Source organism: Chinchilla lanigera, unplaced genomic scaffold (genome assembly GCF_000276665.1).
Source record: "Chinchilla lanigera isolate Chin_1 unplaced genomic scaffold, ChiLan1.0 scaffold00010, whole genome shotgun sequence".
In the NCBI taxonomy this organism is placed as follows: domain Eukaryota; kingdom Metazoa; phylum Chordata; class Mammalia; order Rodentia; family Chinchillidae; genus Chinchilla; species Chinchilla lanigera.
Window position 1 is genome coordinate 34,778,126 of NW_004955411.1, and position 23,122 is coordinate 34,801,247.

Below are 23,122 nucleotides of genomic sequence, written 5' to 3' on the forward strand. Positions count from 1 at the left end.
CCAGTATGTATCTTTCCAACTTAGTTTTTATAAAGGTATAACAGGCTTGCTGATTGCAGTTCTGATTTTATAAAAGAGAATTGATTTGCAAAGATCTGGGCCTGCAGAGGGCATATCGAGGAAGGAGCTAAGAGAGCACAATGGAGACAAGGGCAGGTGCTGAGGCAGCTTGAAATCTACAGTGCAATAGAAGGCCCAGGGAAACCTGGATTAGGACCGGTGTTTAGCTCTCCCTAATGGAAACATAAAGTTCATCTAGGCCAAGAGAGAATCAAGTGTCAGCCCTCATCGTGGGACAGAAAAGAGATTCTGAGTAAGTACAGGAAACTAAAGGCCTGCAGAGGAGGTATGGTTGGCGCCTTGCAACTGCCATGATACTGAGTAACATGAAGCAGGATCGTTGCTAAAACACCTTTACTGCATCTATCCTAAACTGTAATCTACTATTTCGCAGATTTTATTGTACACAAAACTGACAAGGGGAAGTTGCTATTGTTTAATTGAATATTCTCAAACTGGCTTTAGGGGTTGAAAAACCAATGCCTGATCATCACTCCAAGCACTTCTGATCAAATAAATCAGAACCTCTGGGTGAGGGATCCAGAGATGGATAGTTGCAAAAAGTTCTCTTGGTCATTCTAACGTGCAGCCAGGGTTGAGAACTTCTGGTTTAGGCTGAGGTGGGAATGTTGCCAAAGGGAGGAGAAGTGTTAGGGTGAACAGGGTGTGATGCTTGGGCCTAACCTCAGACAAGGAATTTTCTTGTGTTCATGCCTGCATGGTACTGACATATAAAGAACCAAGTCAGAAGAGCATATGATGGGCTTGTCACTGGGTTGGCAATAGTGCCTTCAATCTGTGACTGCCAGTCAGAAACCAAACCCTCAAAGAATAACCAGGACCAGACAGGATGGCGATCTAGAATGCAATCAGGTGTTTGCTTTAGTCAAGTGGCGAGGATTCACAGAATACCCACTCAAGGTAGCTCAAGATTAAGAATGTTTGTGGTAGAGACACAAAAAGAAATTTCAAGGTACTGAAGGACCTGGATTTTCAGAACTAGGATCCAGACCCTTGGGGACTAAGGTGACACCTTGTATCTCTCAGTCATTTGATCTGCTTCGTATCTATCCTCTGCACATCTGATTCATCCTTCCATTTCAACTAGTTTCTTCTGTGCACTTCATATAAGGTTTACTATGAATGCTCCAGCCTTAACGCATCATTATTATCAGATCCAAAATCTACACTGACTTGTTATTATTATGCTGTCTCTGAGTTCAAATTTTCAAGAGAGATGTCCAGGAAAGGATGGCTGTTGCTTAGCTTTATGTCAAATGCCACACTCCTGCCTTAATCTATCCTGAGGGTAGATATATAGAAATAGTGTGGTTTTCAGGCTGAACACTTAGGGAAACCACTGGAAAAGCTGACACTCATGTAGGAAGTATGGGAGAGGTTAGCAATGAAAAACATCAAATATCCATCCATTACCAAAGAACTACAAGCCTTTTCTTCTCTTTGATCTTGTACTGTGGCATTTATCCACTCTTTAGAGATGGGTAAACATAGGCGAGATAAGAAAGAGTTTGAAATAAACACAGACTGGCATGGTCCAAAGGCAGTCTACACATCCTCCACATGCATTTATGTACCCAACTCTACATGAGTTGTCTTCCTCTCGAAACCATGGGAAGACCATTCTGGCATGGGTGAAAGCATTAGGAGGTCCAAAGATCCTGTGGTAGGTTCAGTTTTAACCCCAGGCTCTCTTCCAAATTGTAAGTGAACATATTTAGACACTAAGGACGATTTCTCTCCTTGGGCTGGCATCTGATCATTTGGAAAATTTCTGGCTAAAATGCTATTACAATGGTTTGACAGTTCACTTGACAGCTCTGAAAAAAAGTAAAATTTTTGGCCCTTAGATGATCATCTTGTACTAAAACACAAAATGGCTCTTTCCAGAAACTGAATGTCTGCCAAGTTTTGTATTCATAAAAGTAGTGGTGTGTTAATTTTTTAAACGCCTTCAGTGGAGTGTAAAGTTATTTTACAGTCCAACATCAGTTACTGTAGTGAAGAATGGAACGGTCTTATAGCTTTTTTCCATCTAGTTAAGCCCAGCTGCTCTGAGGCATGCAGGCAGGGGTAGTCTGCACTTGGAGGTCATGTTTAAAGTGAATAGCCCAGGACAGTCCCATGCCTCCAAGCGCTGGACAATCTCCCTTCTCTGTTTCCTTTTGACCCCTGGGCTGGAGGTAAAGTAAAGCCAAGAAGAAAAAAGTACACAGGAAGGAGTGAGGGAAGGCCAGGAACGAGTGTCGTCCATTTTCACTTTTCCCAGACCATGTCTGCAGCCTCGGTGCAATGCCACAGTGCCAACGTGCTATCATTTATTCCAGATCCTTAGGTGAACTCAACTACCTCAGCTTTTGCCCAAGTATAGCTACTGGAGATTCTGGCTGATTAGAACAGAAGGTGAAGAAGATGAATACTCGTATTTTCCTGACAACACAAAACACCTTTAAACCAAAAGGATGATTTATCTGGGCTGAAAATAAAACTTCAGCCTACTAAAGTCTGGTGCAGCTGAATTACCACTATTTTTGGCCTGTAATTTGTTTTATAGGGTACTAATTAACAGGGCAAAGTCTGTTGCCAGGAAAGTAAATCACAATTTGCTGTTTTCTTCTTTTCTAACAAGACACAGACCTTGTCTTTAATTAAAGAGTGAGTTCCAAGGGCACTGTCGGCTGCTGGAGTCGGAAACGGTGGTCAGAGTAGATCACGGCGAAACCTGTTGTATTTCAAGAAGGATAATGGGAGAGGGGAGCCGCACAGGTACCCCGGAAAGGAGGAGCTGTGCTCCTCAAATGTCTCAGATGTCCTCTCTACGGTCATTTTCCTCTGGCCCCCACAACTTTGCATTTCTCCCCTGGGTCTGCTCAGCTGACAAGAGTACCATAAAAATCCTTTAAAAAGAGAATTTCTTCCCCAGATTTATTCTTGTTTCTCAAGCAACGCTAATTTTTCCCCCTTAGGAGTTACTCTCCCAGGCGCTATTCCAGGGTCCCCTCTTCAGGGTTTGTTCTTCCACCTGGCCCCTCAGTGACCTTTGACCCTGGGGTTTGCTGTGCGCCCGGTGCCACCCAGCCCTCTTCTCCCAGCTCACGCTCTTCGCCCAGCCTTGAGGTCTTCGCTCCTTTTGCCCTCTCCCTCATCCCATTCCTGGAGACTCTGGGTTGGCGGGGGAAGCTCTGTTTTCTCCTCCCTCCTTGAGCCCGGATATGTCTTTGCGGGGTGAGGGGCCGCAGAGCAGGGCAGGCTGGTCTAGCGAGGCGAACCGTCGCTAGTACCCGGAGCCCGAGCCTGACGTCACCGCGCCCCGCCTGTCAATCTCCCGCGGGCGCGCAGCTCGCAGCCGCCTCTCCCGCCCTGTCTTTCACTCGCAACGGCGCGGGCACAGCGACAGGCGACAGGCGTCCCGCGCTTGCCTCCCGGCCAGCAGCTGCTCGGTCCGCGCAGGGAGCTCGGCCGGGCTCCCCGCCGGGGCGCATGACCAGCGACCTCTGGACTTCCCAGGTGAGCGGCGGGTCCCGGGGGAACTTTGAGGGTTTGGGGCAGCTCCGAGGGGTTAAGAGCAGCCCCGGGGTGGGTCTTTCTCGAAGCAGGGGAGATGGAGGCAAGCTTGACCACCCGGTCCCCCACACCTCCCGGTCCCGGACTCCCTCGCTGCTCCAACACCGCTTCTCGTTCCCAGGGCTCCTGGGCTCTCAGAACGGTGCGAGCGCAAACTTCGCGTTCAGCACCACGGACAGCGCCCGCCGCCCTGTCCCGGAAGACGCCCAGACTGAGCCGCCGCAGCCCGGGCTGCACCGCCGGGCTCCGAGTCCTAGCTCGAGGCACTGGGGTGCGCGTGCAAGCACAGGCGCACTCACGGGAATGATCTTTGTGCATGAGTGGATGGTATACGTGTATGTATCTGTGCAAAAACTCTAAAATACGTGCTGACACTCGGCGTCTTTCATTCACTCGCTCGCTCCACAGGTGTTTCTTGTGGGTTCCTACTTGACCCCTGCTTCCTGCTCTGCCCCGGGGTCCCGAGGTGGAATGGGCGATTCGAGCAGGACACCTGCCCCGGGCTGGGGGGGCGGTCCCCTGGGAACCTGAACCTCACACTGACTCCCGCCCTCCCTCTGCAGGGTGCAGTATCTAGCAGCGATGAACGCGAGCGCCGCCTCGCTCAACGAGTCCCAGGTGGTGGCAGTGGCGGCGGAGGGAGCGGCGGCGGCCACAGCAGCAGGGGCGCCGGACACCAGTGAATGGGGTCCCCCTGCAGCAGCGGCGGCGCTGGGAGGCGGCGGTGGAGCTAACGGGTCGCTGGAGCTGTCGTCGCAGCTGCCTGCAGGGCCGCCAGGACTGCTGCTGTCAGCGGTGAATCCCTGGGACGTGCTGCTGTGTGTGTCCGGAACGGTGATCGCGGGTGAAAACGCGCTGGTGGTAGCAATCATAGCGTCCACGCCCGCGCTGCGCACGCCCATGTTCGTGCTCGTGGGTAGCCTGGCCACCGCTGACCTGCTGGCGGGCTGCGGCCTCATCCTGCACTTCGTGTTCCAGTACGTAGTGCCCTCGGAGACTGTGAGCCTGCTCACGGTGGGCTTCCTAGTGTCCTCTTTCGCCGCCTCGGTCAGCAGCCTGCTAGCCATCACGGTGGACCGTTACCTGTCCCTCTACAACGCGCTCACCTATTACTCGCGCCGGACCCTGTTGGGCGTGCACCTCCTGCTCGCTGCCACCTGGACTGTGTCCCTTGGCCTCGGGCTGCTGCCAGTGCTCGGCTGGAACTGCTTGGCGGAGCGCGCCTCCTGCAGCGTGGTGCGCCCGCTGACGCGCAGCCACGTGGCGCTGCTCTCGGCTGCTTTCTTTGTGGTCTTCGGCGTCATGCTGCACCTGTACGTGCGCATCTGCCAGGTGGTCTGGCGCCACGCACACCAGATTGCGCTGCAGCAGCACTGCCTGGCGCCGCCCCACCTCGCTGCCACCAGAAAGGGCATGGGAACGCTGGCCGTGGTGCTGGGCACCTTCGCTGCCAGCTGGCTGCCCTTTGCCATCTACTGTGTGGTGGGAAGTCACGAGGACCCGGCCATCTACACCTACGTCACCCTGCTGCCTGCCACCTACAACTCCATGATCAACCCAATCATCTATGCCTTCCGCAATCAGGAGATCCAGCGCGCCTTGTGGCTCCTGTTCTGTGGCTGTTTCCAGTCCAAAGTGCCCTTCCGCTCTAGGTCCCCTAGTGAGGTCTGAAGGGTTTCTTCCGCGTCCTCTCACCAACACCGCATCCCCCACCAGCCGGCCTTTGGTGAACTTCTTGGTGCCTGTTGATGAACTCTAAGATCCCTGTGGTGTGAATCTGACTTTGAGGGGGAAAAGGAGGGACGAAACATAAACGCAACAAACTCACAAGGACAAAGAGGCTTGTTGGCACTTTACATATACAGTGTATACACGTGTACATATATATACAAATATTTGTATCTTCTGGGGCGTTCAGGATGTGGAGCTTCCTGTGCTGTGAAAAACTAACAAAAAGATGTGGTTGTGTACTCACACTGTACATCACATTTGTCAAGTGAAGACATTCAAATGTTGCTCAACATAATAGCACTTTATTTTTAGCTGCTGAACTGCCAAAACAGTGTTGCCATTTTCCAGGGCAGAGAGGAGGGAATAAAAGGTGTATTTTTGTTGTATGTGATAGAATATTTTGCTGCACATGCATTGACAAATTACAACATATTTTGTACACAAATAAATACATTATAAAAATGTGACTTTGACATGTGATTCATAGGTTTACTAGTTGACCGCTGAATTATGAGTGCACTTATCTTAAAAGTTTATTATATATGGTCTCCCTCCTGAGAAAATCACAATGTAAGAACTCATATACATTTGCATTCTGCACACAAATTCACCAAAACACCAAATCCAGATGACGCGGGAGGGGTAGGAAGGGAGTAACATATTCATGTAACAGTATTCACAGAACACTGGTTAAACCACACTTACCTTGTCGCTCTTGTCAGTTTCTGAAGCAGGTTTGGAAGTCCTCCTTTGTTAAGTATCTTTACAAGAGATGACCACAAATACAGTGAATACTGCTGCAAAGTGCCATCCAACAGAAAGTCATGTTTCTAAAAAAAAAAAAAAAAAAAAAAACGACAGTGTGTCTTCACACGCCTTAGTCACTGGTTATTCCCCAAAGTCAAAATGACCATGAAAGATAAACTTTCTGAACTGATTCAGCACATCAAAGCAACCACGGCAGCACAACCAAAGACACTTACAAAAGACATCCAGAACTGCTTCAGAAAGTGACCCGAATGGTGGGATAAGTGTGTTTGAAGCAAAGGTGAGGATGGGAATTAATGACAATGTGTCTTTTACTATAATAATTTTTATTAAAATTTAAACATTAATCATATTTTGCCATCATGCCTCATATAGCTTATGCCTTCAGAAGGTGAATGAAGGCATGTCCCACATCCCCTCAGGAGATACTGTGAGCTTCCAAACAGGGCATTAAGATACTCAGGAAGTGAACATTCCCATTCCAGCCTGGGTGTGCGTCACGACCTCTCCCCTTACAGGCCAATGTGAGGACAATTAAGAGATCCCCTGTGAGCATGCTCTGAGCTCCTGGAAAGGAAAATGCCCACAAGCGTGAGCAGTTACTAGTCCCTGGCCTCAGGAAAATACACACAAGCAAATTTGTTAATTGATTTCCTATTTATTTGGTGCCTACTATATGCTAGACACAATTGCAGAGCTGGAGAAATGGCCATGAAGTAAACAGGCAAACGAGTCTCTGTGCTCTTGGGGTTATGTTCCAGGGGAAGCTGGCCTGCATGCAAATAAACACACACAAAATGTCAAAGTAGAATAAATGCTATGAAGGCAAAGGAAGCATGGTAAGGTTGGCAAGCAATAGAGGGTGCTCCATTGGCTGGGGCAACTGGCAAAGTCACTCTGAGGAGAATACGCTTAGGAGAAAGACAGTGCAGTGGGGGTGTGGGGCGTATTAGAATGTGAGGGTTTGAATAGGTCTCCAGGCAGAGAAGGCAGCAAGTGCAAAGGTCTAGGAGGAGCATACTTGGAAAGTTCAGGATCAATACAGCCTGGCAAAGTGAGCAAGGGGAAGTGAGGTGTCACTAGGAAGCTGAGTCTGATGCTGGAAGGAGCTGGCTTCTTCCTCCTTGGTCCTCAGTTCTTTGTGCCCTTGATGAAAGGTTCGCAGTCCAGTGATTGCCTTCCTCATGGGGGCTGCTGTGTGGACATAACCCATCTTAACTCCTTTGAATGCTCTCTCCTTTTCCCCTCATCACTCCTTTCATCTCTTGGTCACCTTGAGTAAAAGAGTGAATAGAGGGGCTTTTAGTAGCAAGGAAAAACCAGGGACAGGAGTTATACGGGCAAGTGGGTGGTGAATTTCATGTGTCAACTTGAGTTGATCATTCTGAAGGTCTGTGAGGGTGTCTGGGGATATTAACACTTGAATGGGAGGATATTTAACAAAGCAGATTGTCCTCCATAATGTGGGGTGGGGTGGCAAAAGCAAGCGTCTAAGGGCCTTAACAGAACAGCAGGACTGGCCCCTCCTGAGCAAAAGAATTCTCCAGCAGACTGCCCTCAGGTATTACCTGCAAGATTGGCTCTTTTGGGTTTTATAGCAGACAGCCTTGAGAGCATCAACTCTCCTAGGTCTCCAGCCCATTAACCCACCCTGCGGGGGTTATAGTTGCCACCTCCACAATTGCAAATTCCAGCCACTTCCCAATCAGTGATATATTCATCCAATCTCCCACTCTCTCTCCCCTCACCCTATGTCGGGAGAGTCTTGACTAATACAGGAGGAGTTTTTAAAAATTTGTTCCCAATTCCTAAATGGAGAGGAGCTCATGTAGGCAGTTTATTTGTTTCACAAACACTTCTCAGTACTTACCATATGCCAGACATTGTTCTGAGCACTTAAATATCAGCTCATTTAATCACCACAATAGTCCTAAATTAATCAGATCCTAGCAAGAAACAAGCAGCACACTCAAGCTGAGTGAGGAGAGTTTCACGAAGAGGAGAGTCCACTGATTAAAATGTGAGGTCAGTTAAAAGATCCTAACAAGGGAGTGGAGCCTCCCTCTACTTCCTAGCTCACACCAGCAGGACTACAAGGGAGGAATGAGACCTCAGGAACTACAGGCAGGAGAGAGGGCTGGAAGTGCTGACCACCAGAATTGTGGCCCTTAGTAGAGGAAGGCAACCACTGCCAACCTGTGACCTGACAGAGACGGGGAGAGGTGCAAGAGTAAATTACTGAGCCATCATCTTCTCCCTCCGTCTCACTCGCCAAAGGTGACTTCCATTAATTAAACTCAATCAGAAACCAAAATCAAAACAACTTTTTGATGCGCAGCACCTAGGTCACTTTCCCCAGGCAGTGAGCAGGTGCAAAGTGTTGAAAAGTAGACCTGTCAGTTCAAACAGAGAACACTGAGCACTAATGCTATGAGCAAGGTACTCCTATTATGTTCACTGTACAGATCAAGAAAACAGGCACAGAGAGGTCAGCCATACATGCCTGGAGTTCAAGAGAGAGATTCAAGTTGAATGAATTTGGAATTTATCAACTTATGGGTGGTATTTAAGGCTACAGGTCTGGATGGGGTCACCTTAGGAGTACTTGTGGACAGAGAAGAAGAGAGGAAAGGAGAGGAGAGAAGAGGAGAGGTAGGGGGGTTAAAGGGAGGGAAAGGGGAGGGGAGAGGAGGGAGGGAAGGAGAGGGAAGGGGGAAGACTGACTCCCAATATTATGGTTTGTGTCTTGATGTCCCCCAAATCCTCATGTGGTCATGGGGGCAGGTTATAGAGTTTGTGATCCATTGGTTCATGATCCAATGCTGGGTTATGGGTGTGAGTGCTACATCTGCCCTGGGTGGTAGTCTTCGTACAATGTAAGGGAGGGAAAGAGGCTTGCTCCTCCCTTTTGCTCTTGCTGCTTTTGTTGTTTTCTGCAACCATGAACTATTGCCCCTGTACCACACCACCCTGCCCTGGAGCCAGCTGATTATGGACTGAAACCTCCACAAACTGTGAGCTAAATAAACCTTTCCTTCCTTAATTTAGGGTGTTGGGTATTTTGTTCCAGCAATGAGAGAAAAGTAACCAAGACAGCTAGTGAACCAAAGCATCTAAAAATCAAGGATGCAGGGAGGATCAAGCAAAGGAAAAAGAGAAGCGGTAATTGCGATGGGAGGAAAACAAGACCTCACAGTGATCCAGAAGAAAGGAGAAGAATCCATCTGAGGCAGGGTGGTTAGTTAACAGGCCCAAATGAGTAAACTGGGACTGAAAGAATGACTGTCGTTTCTATAAGGCCAATGTCACTGGCAAACGTGACAGGAGGAGTCTCGGAGCGGCAGAAGGAAGCAGATCCTGACTGTGGAAGGTACAAGAGAATATGCATGAGCAACGTATGCTCCAGCGGCCCACAGCAGAAATGTGACCTTTTCAACACTGTGAAACACAGCTGTGTTTTATTGATGTGGCATTCATGATGTCTATAAATTTAGAGCTAGGATGATCAGCATATTATTGCATATTTATCAAATTAAAACTTTTCTAAACAACTAGCATTCATGGACTCCCAAGCATCCTCAGACATTGTTTGAAATCCTGGTATCTGGAATGCACTCAAACGCACTGAGACACAAATGGGCTAGCTGTCAACTTTCACAAACTTGGTGGGGAAAATAGTACAATTTCAAAGGTGGAACAAAGAAGTCAATGTTATGATACAATTCATAATTACAGCGAAAAATGTCCTGCAATCAGCATATTATGAAACTTCAACGTGAGAGTAATAAGATACAGACTGTGTTTCTGACTTCATTCTGCTTGGTATTAATATTCAGTATCAACCCCTGTCCTAATCAAAATGTTAGGGAGAGCTGAGAACAAGAAGATACTAAACAACTAGACTGTTAATAACCCTAACTCTCAGTCAGCCAGGCTGTGTAATGTCAATACATTGGACATTAACCGATGTGGTAATGTCAGAATATAAAACTGAGTAGGTCTTGAAACACTTCCATAGAATCTTCACATATTCTTTTGACCTACCAAATCTTAATTAAGTGTCTCCTATCACAGGATATGATGCTAGCTTCTAGAAGCACACAGTTTTTCAGAAAAAGAAGCCTCATTCAAATACCCAACAACCTACCCACTCTGCTGTCTAATGGACATCCTACATTGAACACATTTCAACTGGGTCACTGATCTTCACCCTCAAGCCTACTCTTGTCATTTATCTACTATCTAAATTAAAGGCAATGCCATTTTATAGTTGTCAGGCCAGAAACCTTGAATCATATTTACCCTTCTGTCATACATCATGACCTCATGTCAACAAAGCCTGCTGTCTTTATTTTTGCAATAGCTATACCCAGAATCCAGGCAGTTATTCCCCTCTGTGCCATTACCAACACACATTGTCTAAATTACTGTAATATCCTCCTGTCTTGTCTCCTTCTTCAGCTCCTCTGCTCTTTAGTCTATGGCTACGCAGTGCCTCGCCCCAGCAACAGTTGCTGTCTTGATTACTCTCAGGGCTGGGCACACCCCCACTAGGAGTGTGAGGGACAGACTCTGGGAGGATGCCTATGGGCTTTACAAAGAGGCCTCAGGGAACAATTATTTTGACTAGGGATTTTTGGGGTCCTACGTATCTGGTGCCTGGTCTAGAAGCAAAAACATAGACTTCATGCCAAGAGAAGAGCACAGCTAGAAGAGGCCAAGAGCAGGGACCTCTAGGGCCTGAGGCTGGGGACAGGGCCCCGTATTTGTTTTCTATTGCTGCTATAACAATTTACAGAAAAAAACTTGGTAATAAGCTTAAAACAACATCCATTTGTTCTCTTACAGTGTTAGAAATCAGAGGTCTTAAATCAATTTCCCAGGGCTAAAATTACAATGTCCAGAGGTTCTACAGAGCGTCTGTGTTTCCTGCCTTTTCCAGCTTTAGAGCTGCACACTTTGGTTTGTGGTCACTTCCTCCATCTTTGTAGCCAGCAGTGTATCATCTTGCTTCCGTGGTCACATTGCCTTCTGTAGGTCAAACCTCCCTGGGCCTTCCTCTTATAAAAACACTTGTGATTACATTTAGGTCCTGCTTGAATAATCCATCTCAGAATCCTTAACCTAATCATATCTTAAATCTCCCTTTGCCATGCAAATAACAGACATAGGCCCACAGAACTGATAAAAAGTGCAACAAAAAGGTCTGTACACAGTGGGAAAGGGATACTACAAGAGGGTCAGGAGATGGTGGAAGACTGCTGGGGAGGCAATATCAAGCTAAGTCTAGAAGAACAAAAGAAATTTCCAAGCTGAAGGGCATTAAGCATGGCCTCTTCAGAGATACCCAGGCCACTCCAGATGACACAGTGTACAAGATATGGAGTCTAGAGAGAATGTGGCAGGAGCTGAGTCTGCAGGCATAGCAGCAGCTCCGTTGGAAAGGATTGCCAGTGGGAAAGACTGCGTCCCAAGGTTCTTCTGGAAGCCGGTTGCAGTAATCCAGGTAAGAGGTGATGCCAGCCTGGGCTCAGTGGGGAGAAAGCTCCCAGAAGGAGATGGGCTCAAGAGAAGTCAAAAAAGTTGAATGTCTCAGAGTGATGAGTGTTGAGGAACAGTTTGGGAGTTAAGGATGTTAAACCGAACAAATCTGGGACATAGGAATGGGATGGGAGGCAGATTTGAGGAAGAAGATGATGAACCATGTTTTTATAGTCTTAATTTTAGGAGGGCTATCAAAGTGGAGGCTGCTGGCCCTGTGGCTTGAGACCTTCCAAGGATAGCTGCAATGGAGGTGTCATTTCTATACTCATGGACCCTGAGGTGGAGGTGAAACCAAGGGAGGGAATGAAAAGGTGCCACAGTCAGAGCCTGGAATGAAAAACCATGTGGAAGTCAAATGAAGGAAAGCAAAAGAGAAAAGAATATTCAAGTGGGGCACCCAGCAGAGACGCTGGAGAGGAAAATAGGAAAAAAGAAGGAAGTGCTCAAGTGTGTAAAGGCTGCCAAGAGATCAAGTAAGATAGGGGTTGGAAAGTGTTAGATTTAGGAATGTGGTGATCCCTGACAGAGGAGGAAAAACTAAGATTAAGTGATACAGAAGAAATAGATTCCTCCATGGAGGGAACACCACTCAGTACCACCACCGACAGTGACTGGTTAGCTGCCAGCTGGGAGGCAAACTGAAACTCACATTTTTGCTTACAGACAACTGGAGAATTGCATCAGGACTGAAAGAATCACCTGCAGTAGGAATTAATAAGGAAAATGCAGGGCCCTGCTTCCACAGTGACTGACCTCAGTACAATACAAGAACCTGCAGCCACAATCACGCTGCAGGAGCTGGTGGAGACACCACTGTACGGAAGGGCTGAGATTTGAGCCTGGGTCCCAGAGCAGCCCCATGGCTGCTTCACACTGCCAAGTTCCGAGAGTGAATGAGGGAAGGACAGTCACCGGAGACTGCTGGCAGCTGGAGAGCAGACTGGAGGGATGCCCACTGACAGCAGGGGCTGTGAACCCAGACCAGGCTCCTGTGGTCAGAGGCCAGGTTCAGCCTGAGTCACACAGGATGGGAAGCTCACATTGACAGTGTGTTCTCACTGTAAACAGAGTTCTACACCCAGCAGTGTTTTGGAGGTGGACTGCTACCTTAGACTTCCAGTGTGAAGAGAGATACAACTGGCTTGAGCTCTGTTCCTTAACCTTAGGCTGACGAAAAGAGCCTATGTCTAAAACAACATGCCTATGTCCAAACATGTCTAAAACAACAGAAAATTTTCTTTTATTATTTTTTATTCAATGGCACTATTTTTTCATTTTACATTTTTATTTTACTTTTCTTGCTTTTAAATTTTTTATTCCTTACTGTTTTCCTCCTTCTGTAGATTTACAGATCTGGAAAAAAAATCCTAAAATTCATATGAAACCAGAAGAGACCCAGAATAGCAAAAACAATTTTGGGGAACAAGAGCAAAGAAGAAAGCATAGCAATACCTGACTTCAGGCTATACTACAAAGCAAAAATGATAAAAACAACATGGTATGGGAACAAAAACAGATATGCAGATCAATAGAACATAACAGAATACAAAAACTTCCCAGCAGCATTCAGCTATTTGATATTTGACAAAGGGCCCAACAGTGTATGCTGGAGGAAATATAGCCTATTCAACAAGTGGTGCTGGGAAAATCTGTCATTTGGGTGCAGAAGATTGAAAGTGGACCGTTATCTTTCACCATATACTAAGTTAAAATAAAAATGGATCAAAGATCTAAACATTAAAACAGAAACATTAAAACCCCTGAAAGATAAAATTGGTAAGACACTTGAAGATATAAGTGTAGGAAAGAATTTTCTAAACAGAACCTCAATTGCACAAGAGATAACAGCAAGAATCAACAAATCAGAATAAAAAGCTTCTGTACAGTAAAAGAATAAATCAGCAGAGTGAACAGATAACCTAAAGAATGGGAGAATTTGCCAGCTACTACTCGGCCACAGGATTAATATCTACACTATACAAAGAACTTAAAAAAAATTAAACCACCTAAAATTAAAGACACAATCAAGAAATGGGCAAGAGGAATAAACAGATACTTCACAGAAGAAGAAATACAAACGATCAACAAATATATGAAAAACTACTCAACATCTCTGGCCATCAGAGAAATGCAATCTAAAACAAAGCTAAGATTCCATTTTGCTCCAAAAAGAATGGCAATCATTAAGAAATCAAACAAGAACAAATGCTGGCAAGGCTGTAGTGAAAGAGGAACCCTCCTGCATTGCTGGTGGGAATGTAAACTAGTACAACCATTCTGGAAATCAGTAGAGAGATTTCTCAAAGAACTTAAATTAGAAATTCCATATGACCCAGGAATCCCCCTTTGCTAGGTATCTTCCCCAAAAAGCTTCAGACATCATTCTACAGCATACATGCATAGCAATGTTTATAGCAGCACAACTCTTTATAGCTAAATCCTGGAAATAACTTTTATCAACAGACTGGATAAAGAAAAATATATGTATATGGTATCTATATATAATGGAATACTACTCTGCTTTAAAGAAAGACAAATTTGAGACATTTGTTGTAAAATGGATGCACCTGGAAAACATAATGTTGAGTGAAACAAACCAGACCCATAAGTTAAATACCACATGGCATCTCTCATTTAAGTGAGGCGAAGTACAACAAAGAGAATAATAAAGCATGGATAGAAAGGGACAAGGAGATGGATCTCTTGCAATAAGGAATGGACTCAAGGAAAAAGTGTGAGGGGTGAAGAGGAGGGAAAGGGGAAATAAGTAGATAAAGATATACTGTGTATAGGATCCAAATCACCTCAATGAACATAAACATTTCATGCTATAAGATGAGCTAAGATTAATAATATCAACAAGAATGAAAGATGGGATAAGGGACTCGGAGCGGGGAGGGGAGGGGGAGGGAATTAAAAAATAAAAAGAAAGTGTGGTATGTACATGTATCACACCCCAAGATGACTGCAAACTTCATGAACTCCAAACATGTACTAATAAAATTTAAAATTAAAAAATATATGAAAAATACTTAGCTTTACAGGGAAAGAGAGTGGTAGCTAGAGGGAAATACAGGGTCAGGGGCAGTGTTTGTGTTGTTTTTTGGAGGTAGCCAAGAACTGAATTTTTTATCAGACTGAGGGGACAGTAGTATATAGCTGGAAAAGCTGAAGATAAGAGAGAGGGAAATGCTGGCTGAGGGTTGATGGGAGGAGGATGGGCTTCAGGACTAGACAGGAGGAGGTAAGGGCACAGCTCCCTCCTTGACGGGAGGCAAGGTGGGAATAATGGGTAATGATAGAGCTAAGTTTATAGGCGGTGGGAGGAAGCTCACAGAGTTCCTACCTGACAACCTTGATTTAGCTGAAGGAGGAGTGCCAGAGTGACTCGTACAAGAAGTACCAAGAATCCGAGTCACTGACAGTGGGAATAAAGCTATGTAGTTGGGTGTTCTGTCACCATTTGATTAACCAAAGTTAAAGGTCAGACCATACCAAGCACTGCAAGGATGCAGAGCAAGCAGAATTCTTGGATAATGATGGCAAGCATGTAAAATGGTACAAACACTTTCAAAAAATTTTTTATCGTTCCTTAAAAAGTTAAAATACTCCTACCATACAGACCACTTTACTTAGTACTTAGCCAAGAGAAATGAAAGAATATATCATGTAAAGACTCGTGCACACAAGTTCATAGCAGTTTTATTTATAGTAATCAAAACCTGGAAAACCTTTAAATACTGATCAAAAGTAAATGAATGAATAAATTGTGAGGAATCCATAAAATGCTACTCAGAAACAAAAAGGAATGAAGCAGCGATACACACAGTGACAAGGATGAGCCTCCAAGCAATCATGCTAAGTGGAAGAAGCTGGGCAAGGAACAAATGAATAGTGTAAGACTCTACATATAATTCTTGAAAATGTAGGGTAACAAAAGGCACATTAGTGGTTGAGATCAGGGGAGTGGGATAGCAGAGAAGTGAAGGGATTGGAAAATGGCAAAAGGGAACTTTGGGGTGATGGATATTATCACTCCTATGTCTTAACTGAGATGATGATTCCATTGGTGTATACAAACTGTACACTTTAAGTATGTACTGTTCATTTTATATTAATTAAACCTCAATACAACTATAATACATAAAGGTCAGAGAAGGAGCCATAGTATAAGAGCCAATTATCAAAAGTGATACTGTTTGAGACAAAAGGCAAAGTTCACATGACCAGGTTTGTTAGTCAAATCCTCTCATACTTATCCATCTGCTGGCCACTTCTGGGTGAAGTGAATAGGACCATGAAGAAAAAGGAGAACAACATTTTACAGTGTGCTGTTCGTAAAGACCGAATTAACAAGCAGACAGCCCCCAGCTTCACACAGTAAAGATTTTTTATTTGCACAACGTTTACTGTAACCTGGGTATATAACCGCTGGCTCCATACCCTCAAACTGAAGCCTCTGTGTAATCACTGGGACAGAGAAGAGAGCACTCAGGGGGTCTCATGCCAGAAATGAAATGCCTCAGCTCATCATGGCACTTTCACTCACAGCTCGGTGGGCAGAGCTAGCCACGTGACCCCACCTAACTGCACGGGCAATACTCAAGTGCTCAGAAATAAAGGCAAATGCAAAGTGGACACATCTGACAAAAATCAACTATATCATCTTTTTAAAAAAAATAAAAGGAGGAAAACATTAACAGACAGACAACCTTTTACAAAATAGCAAAAGAGCAGTACAAGCGATACAGAGTTACAAACAAAGTGGTAGGAAATTAACAATGCTTGTTGTATTACATATTGATATCTTCAAAGTGATTTCTCCTGAAAACAGATAGAGACATGCAATATTGATCAAACAAGGACTTATTGACAGTTTCTTTCAGCAAAGAAATAGAAGACCAACTATATCATCTTTGCCATCCCAAAACAATAGCAAGTTGTAGACAGAGAAGAAATTCTGTATATTCAAATTCAAATTCTTCAATGTTACTTACTATTAGACAGATGTTAATGATTCTTTAATAAAGCTTATGTAATGGAGATGTTTGGGCAAATTAGCAGCACAGGGTGTAAAAATGTCAAGAACTGAAATAAGCATAAAGAAAGTGCTATTTAAAACAGGAGCATGATTTTCTAATCTCAGTCAGACTTTGCCCCTGGTCCCCCAGGAGGACAGAACTGGGAATGTTTGGCACAAATCCTCCTCCACATACAATCACAAACCCATGCTGTTGGCTGTGTTGTTGAGGTTTCATGGGTATGAAGGGTGAGGGAAATGTACTAACTGATGGTGGTCACAACCTAAAGAAATATCTGAATTCCACCTATGATCACAAGTATCTTAGGAGAATACAGAGAAAGACTACCAAGTCCACATTAATGATTGCTGAAGGGGAGAGAGAGGAAGGAAGTTTGCTGTGACTATACCCTGTGGCTTTAGTGTATAACCCCAGTGCAGAGCATTCTTGGAAGTTGAGCAAAGCCATTTAAATGATTCCTTTCTCTGGAGCCAGGAGGATCTAAAGGACCTCAGTCCAGCTTTACTTCACTTGCTTTCCCCAATTTAAAGCCTCAATATTCAAACCCAGTCCTTGGATCCTATCACTAATGGTTGTAAGACAAGACAAACTAACTTAAATGTCCAGACCTGGGGAGAAGGGAAGACGAATGAGAGAGAGAGAGAGAGAGAGACAGAGAGAGAGAGACAGAGAGAGAGAGACAGAGAGAGACAGAGAGAGAGAGACAGAGAGAGAGAGAGAGACAGAGAGAGAGACAGAGAGAGAGAGAGAGAGAGAGAGAGACAGAGGGAGAGAGAAAGGGAAAGGGAAGTTAGCCTGCACTTAGCTGCCTCAGAGGAAGACAGCCAGAAGGAACTGATGAAAGCCAGTGCTGCTTGTCCATTCTGCTCCCGCCAGGACAAGGAAGTAAGCAGGAAGCCAGGTCCCAAATGAATCAGTGGGATCAGTGCTCCTGCCATTTAAGGGTGGGATGAACAGGAAGATGCAGAGGGCAGCAACAGTAACTTGTGGTGTGCTACGGTTGTCGTAATGATTACAAATCAATATATAAAGTTAGAATAGTGCCCAGTGTGTGATGGTATCATATATACCCTAGCTGCTGTAATAATTTCTGGTTTTGCTGTTATTATGAAGCAGACTTTAAGAACGTGAAATTTCACATAGCCTTAAGTGAACTTTGCTTTTCTAGTTCCTCTCTACTGCACTCCTAAAATACTTTTCATGTGTTGTCTGTTTTCAGTAATCTATAAATCTAAAAAACTTGCCATTGCAATATTTTTGGTTGCTGCTGTAAAACTAACAATTTTTGATGTACAGTTAAGATGTATCTCCAAAACAGCAATCTAAATCAGTATTATGCTCATGTTTCCAATGAATTGAAATTGAGACTTCTTTATTTGCTACATATTTGTCTTTATTTTAAAAATAAAATGTTGATATTTGGGAATACCTAAGCAGAATAATATTAACACTAATTGTATCACCCCGCAATTCAGTTTCTTTCTATAGAAAAACAAACAAAAAACCAACTGCCAAGCACATTCTTTTTGTCCCTGTCTCTGTCTCTCTAACACAGACACACATACATGCACACATTACAGGCACATGTATGTACATGCACACACACACACACTCACACACACATATTGTATAGCTGGAAGTCCCTGTGACTTAGCGGGGCCCACTCACTAAGATATACTATACACCTGGTAATAGCATATATTTCAAGGGTGCTCTGCAAAACTGGAGTATTCCCTAAAGAAATATAATTATTGGGAAGGAATTTATTAGGATAAACTCCAGAAGTGTACATAACCAGGAAGGCCAACATTCCAAGCCTGAGTAGTAGCCGGATGAACACATGTGATTATAGACATACAGATGGAGGGGGAAAGGCAGAGACTTCCAGCCCCTAAGAATGCTCTGACTGCAGTCACTCATCAGCTCCTGCCTGTCAGGTTGGCTGAAAAGACCTACACACTGCAGACTGGGTGTGCAGGAAAGAGCTGTGCCCTGGAAGCCCATTGAGAGTGTTGGGTAAAGGTCTAGAGTAATAACGACTTCAGCTCTTCATAGTATTATTGTAATATTGAAGTAAGCCTTGCATTAAAAGAATAATTGCCCCCTAGATTTCAAATTACTGTTTATTAATAGGAACACACTGTAAATAAACATGAAGCAGCCTTCTTTCTTTTTACTGGAAGGATGTTACATTTGTTTTGTTTTGTTTTGCAAACAGTGTGTGTGAATAATTAAGAAAATGAGGGCAGAAGGTAAAGACAGCGAAATCATAATTTGTTTGGGACATTTTGACAAATCCCATCTCCAGCACTGCGAATGAACACCCACTTTATTACTGAAATGGCAAACAGCTGATAATGTTATCTTTTGTTGCAAGGCATTTAATCCATGTGTTGATAGATGTCATTGAACAGGCTGGTACCAAACCAGCAGAACTTCCCATGTCACGCAGAGTACACATGAAGGCCAACCTGGCCAGGATTTTCAGGTTGCACTTATCTCTGGAGAGCTTGTGGCTATTTGTGAGCCTCTTGCTCTCCAATAGGGCCCCGCTTCTCTATCCACGGAGCCCACTGCCTTTGTTGGGGCTCTGCCTCTGTTGCAGTGGCTGTCTTATACAGCTTCCTTGGGTATTAGTGATGCCAGGCCTCAGAGCAGATCACTTGCCCAAGACTGTGCAGCTTGTGAAAAGGTAACACAGATCTGGAACTCAGTAGAATGAGGGCTCCTGGTTTTTCTTCCCTGTTGCATGGGATGTTCAGCATGCTGTCAGCCATACAGGTCCAGATGTGCTCTCACCTGTCTTTTGAGTCTCTCTCTGCTCTCTCTTGGCTCTGACACATTGCTTCCTTCCATCCCAAAAAATCAGCCAGTCCAGTACTCCACCATCAATCCTGGGCTGACTGAGCTCTAAGCACTGTTAGGGATTGCAACCAGGCCTGACCCTATCCAGCAGAGTGCTGATGGAGCTGTTCGAAGAGCGTGACACTTTATGCTGGGCTGCAAGCCCAAGGCTGAATGGAGGGTCCCATAGCTCCGGAGTTCTGGCTCCTTGGTGTGGTGGGAGAAAGGGAATGCCAGCCTTTGCTTGCCTACCATCATCTCCAAGCTCAAAGTTTGACTACCTTTCTACTTTCCACTGGAGCCCTACAGACAGAAGGAAACCACCCGGGAAGCAGATTCTGGTGGCAGCTCCCAGGTCCACAGAGGCTGACAGTCTTTGGTGAAGCATTCAGTGAGGTGGTAGTCAAGCTGAGTTGTAAGTACCGAGTCACACCACAGCCAAATGCTCTTGGACCAGGGCTTCAGCCCAGGACCTGTTTTATGTCTAGGTCACTGTGTAGAACTCCACTGGCAACAACAAAACTGTGCAATTGGTCATCTTAAGGGCTTTATGTGATCTAGCCTAATAAGTTAAAAGTGTTTTCTACCTCCCCCAAATAAATTTAAAGTTAAAAATTCATTCTATTGAATAGTAGCAGAAAATACAAATGAATATCTATCTGTCAAATCTCTGGAGTGAGGAGGACTTTTGAATCTTAAAAGCAATGATCAAAACCACAAAAGTACACGTGTCAGTCAGTGTTTCATCACTGTGACAAAGATACCCTAGGAAAGCAACTTATAGGAGGAAAGATTTCTTCCGGCTCGTGGTTTCACAGGTTTTAGCCCATGGCTGGCTAGCAGAAGCAGCATGGCAGAGGGCATAGCACAGGACAGCTGTTCAACTCACTGCAGCCAGGAAGAGGAGAGAAAGGGAAGAGCCAAAAAGGCGCTTGGGACTGGATGTTTCTTTGGCCACACCCCCATGAACTGCTTCCTCCCACTAAGCCCCACCTCCTGTTCCTATCACCTGTCAATAATATCTGCATATTATGATCTTATCAGTGCTTCAACTCATGATGAAGTTAGAGTCCTCCCGGTTTAATCACTTCCTGAAAACCCACCCTCTGAGCACATGAGCTTTTGGGGGGCCATTTTAGATCTCAGCCATAGTGGTACACAGGAATTTAACATATATATGATTCTTAAAATTCCCTGCCTTAAAGAAACAAACACCCCACACACATAAACAGAATTAGAAAACAAACAAGAGTACAGAAATATTTTAAAATACATTTAATATCTTTTAATTATGTTAAAAATATATGTGACAAAGGGGTTTGTGTTTCCTTTTTTTTTTTTGTACTGGGAATCAAACTCAGGATCTTGAGCTTGCCAGGCAGGTGTTGTGCCACTGAGCTATATCCCCAGCTGGGGGTTTACTTTTCTAACATGAAGAACTTTTCCAAGTCAAGAAAACTTATAAGCCCAATAGAAAAATTGCCAGGTATATGAAAGATACTTCATGAAGAAAATTGAGTCAGTTGCAGCTTCTACTGGGGAGCTTTCCAGACGCTCAGCATCATGTGTAATCTTTTCATCTGAGATTCTTAATGATTTTCATCACAATTAGTTTTCTCTTATGCTCAGATTCCTGATCCTCAACACTGTGGAAAGTACTGAGAATCAAGCAGTGGGAAATATGGAGCATTTCAGCAGTTCTGCAGAATGCATTCACCACTAGGCACTGAGACAGGGAGAAAGAAGGGCCACTGCTACCACAGATCTTCACTCACATCCACTCAGCCACCTCACTATACCTCTCTCCCCACCCTCCCTACTTCTACCCAGGGAAAGGGTGGACCAGAGTCCCAGAGAGACCCCTCTATAGATGCTGGCACCTAGAAACTTGATCCTACCGTAAACTACACTCTGACCTTTGGAATCATCACTCTGGCCATCTTTAGGGTAAGAGATGTGACCAGGGCAGAAGCTTTGACACTAGGCCCACTTAAGGTCTTTCTAAGGGGCAGATTTTCACAGTAAAGCTATTGTAGGTCAGGAACAATGTGATTTTTGCTAATTGGTGGCTGGTGCCCTGGGAGTCATACTTGGACCTCAGCTCTGGCTCTTCCCTTGAGTGGCTGTAACTCTGACAAAGCTCTTCCCCTACTTAGACTTTGAATCATTTATCAGCACTTTGAAGGGTTTGGACTGAGAGGAGTTTTTAGTTTTCTTTTGGCCCCCCATTCCATCCGGAGCAGTTGACTGGCTGTGCTCCTGTCTGCGACACAGTGCAAAGAGCTGTGCTGGGGGAGAATTAACTTTTGTTTCAGCATCTCAGGGAGCCCCTTGCTTAGCTATCTTGTGAACAGGTTCATTGTGTCCCAAGGCTGCTTTGTGCTTCCTGGCTTTGACTGGGGAAGAAGGGCTTTGATTCTTGTTGGAATTTCATGTCCTAACTGTTCTCTTGCTCACCAAAGTCTCTAACCACATTCAATGATGGCCCAAGAGAGCAGAGAAGTGGCCAACTCATGTCAGCTCCTCTGCCTAAAACCTCAGTAACTCCCCATTGCTGCTACAATGCAGTTAAATGCCTTAACATGGCCCAAAAAGAGCCTTCATAACAGGCTCTCTGAAGCTTCTACCCACCCGTCCTTTCTCCCCAGTCAGGCCAAATGCCTTTTAGGTTTAGAATGTGCCGGCTCTCAAGTACCCCGAGGTTCTGTGGGCAATGCGGCCTCCTGACGTGGCCATTCCTGCCTCATCTCTCCCACGCTTCCTGACTGACATCTGGGTCTCAGCTTCCACGTTCTTCTACTTCAGACCATGTTGGATCTCCACGGGGAGTGCCCAAGTGCCTGGAGCCCCTGCCAGTGGGCACTCTTCACTCTTCATAACTACTTATTTCAAGTGTTTGTCTCCCTGCTAGACAGTTGTGAGTGACCCTGCTTGTCTTGTCATAACTGCACCCCCCAAATTGTGGCAAGCCTGGTATAGGAAAGGCGTTCAAACATTAAATGAGCACCAGCGAATGAGTTTTCTTCCTCTTCATGAGAAATATATACTTTCTTCCTTAGCAGTTGGCCCAAAAGCCTCAAAAGTGCTCCAGGTAAGTGACCTAATGAGCTAAAATTCTAAATGATAGAGATGTCGAGTGGAGTGGGGATAGCTACCGGGAGGGTTCCAGACCATTCTGGTGGCTAAGATGGTGATGCTGTCTACACCATCAGCATATCACAGCTGAGGGAAGTAGCTCAGCTGATCAAACAACCAGTGCAAATATGAACAGGAGTCTTTCGCCTTTAACCATAGAGTGCTAAAGTGTTATGATTTAGACCTAAAATGTCCCCCACATGTCCCACATGCTCAGAGATGGGGCTTTTGGGAGGTGATTGGATTTGGGAGCTCAATACTCATCAGTGAACAAATCCATTGATGAGTTCGTAGCTCAGTGTACTGTTAGGAGGTGGGGCCTGGTCAGAAAAGGGGGGTTACTGGGTGTGAGACCTAGAAGGGTGCCTCCTGGCCCCCATCCCAGTTCCCTCTCCTCTCCTCTCCTCTTCTCTTCT

At 45.1% G+C, this 23,122-nt stretch overlaps 1 protein-coding gene across 1 annotated transcript; it reads left to right on the plus strand.

The window, feature by feature from the left end:
* The first annotated feature begins 3,472 nt into the window (after positions 1-3,472).
* On the plus strand, positions 3,473-5,801 carry Gpr6 (G protein-coupled receptor 6). The gene is made up of 2 exons (XM_005377881.2): positions 3,473-3,585; positions 4,206-5,801. Exon 2 carries the CDS (start codon positions 4,225-4,227, stop codon positions 5,311-5,313), a length of 1,089 nt encoding a protein of 362 aa, XP_005377938.1. The 5' UTR covers positions 3,473-3,585; positions 4,206-4,224; the 3' UTR covers positions 5,314-5,801.
* Positions 5,802-23,122: the final 17,321 nt, after the last annotated feature.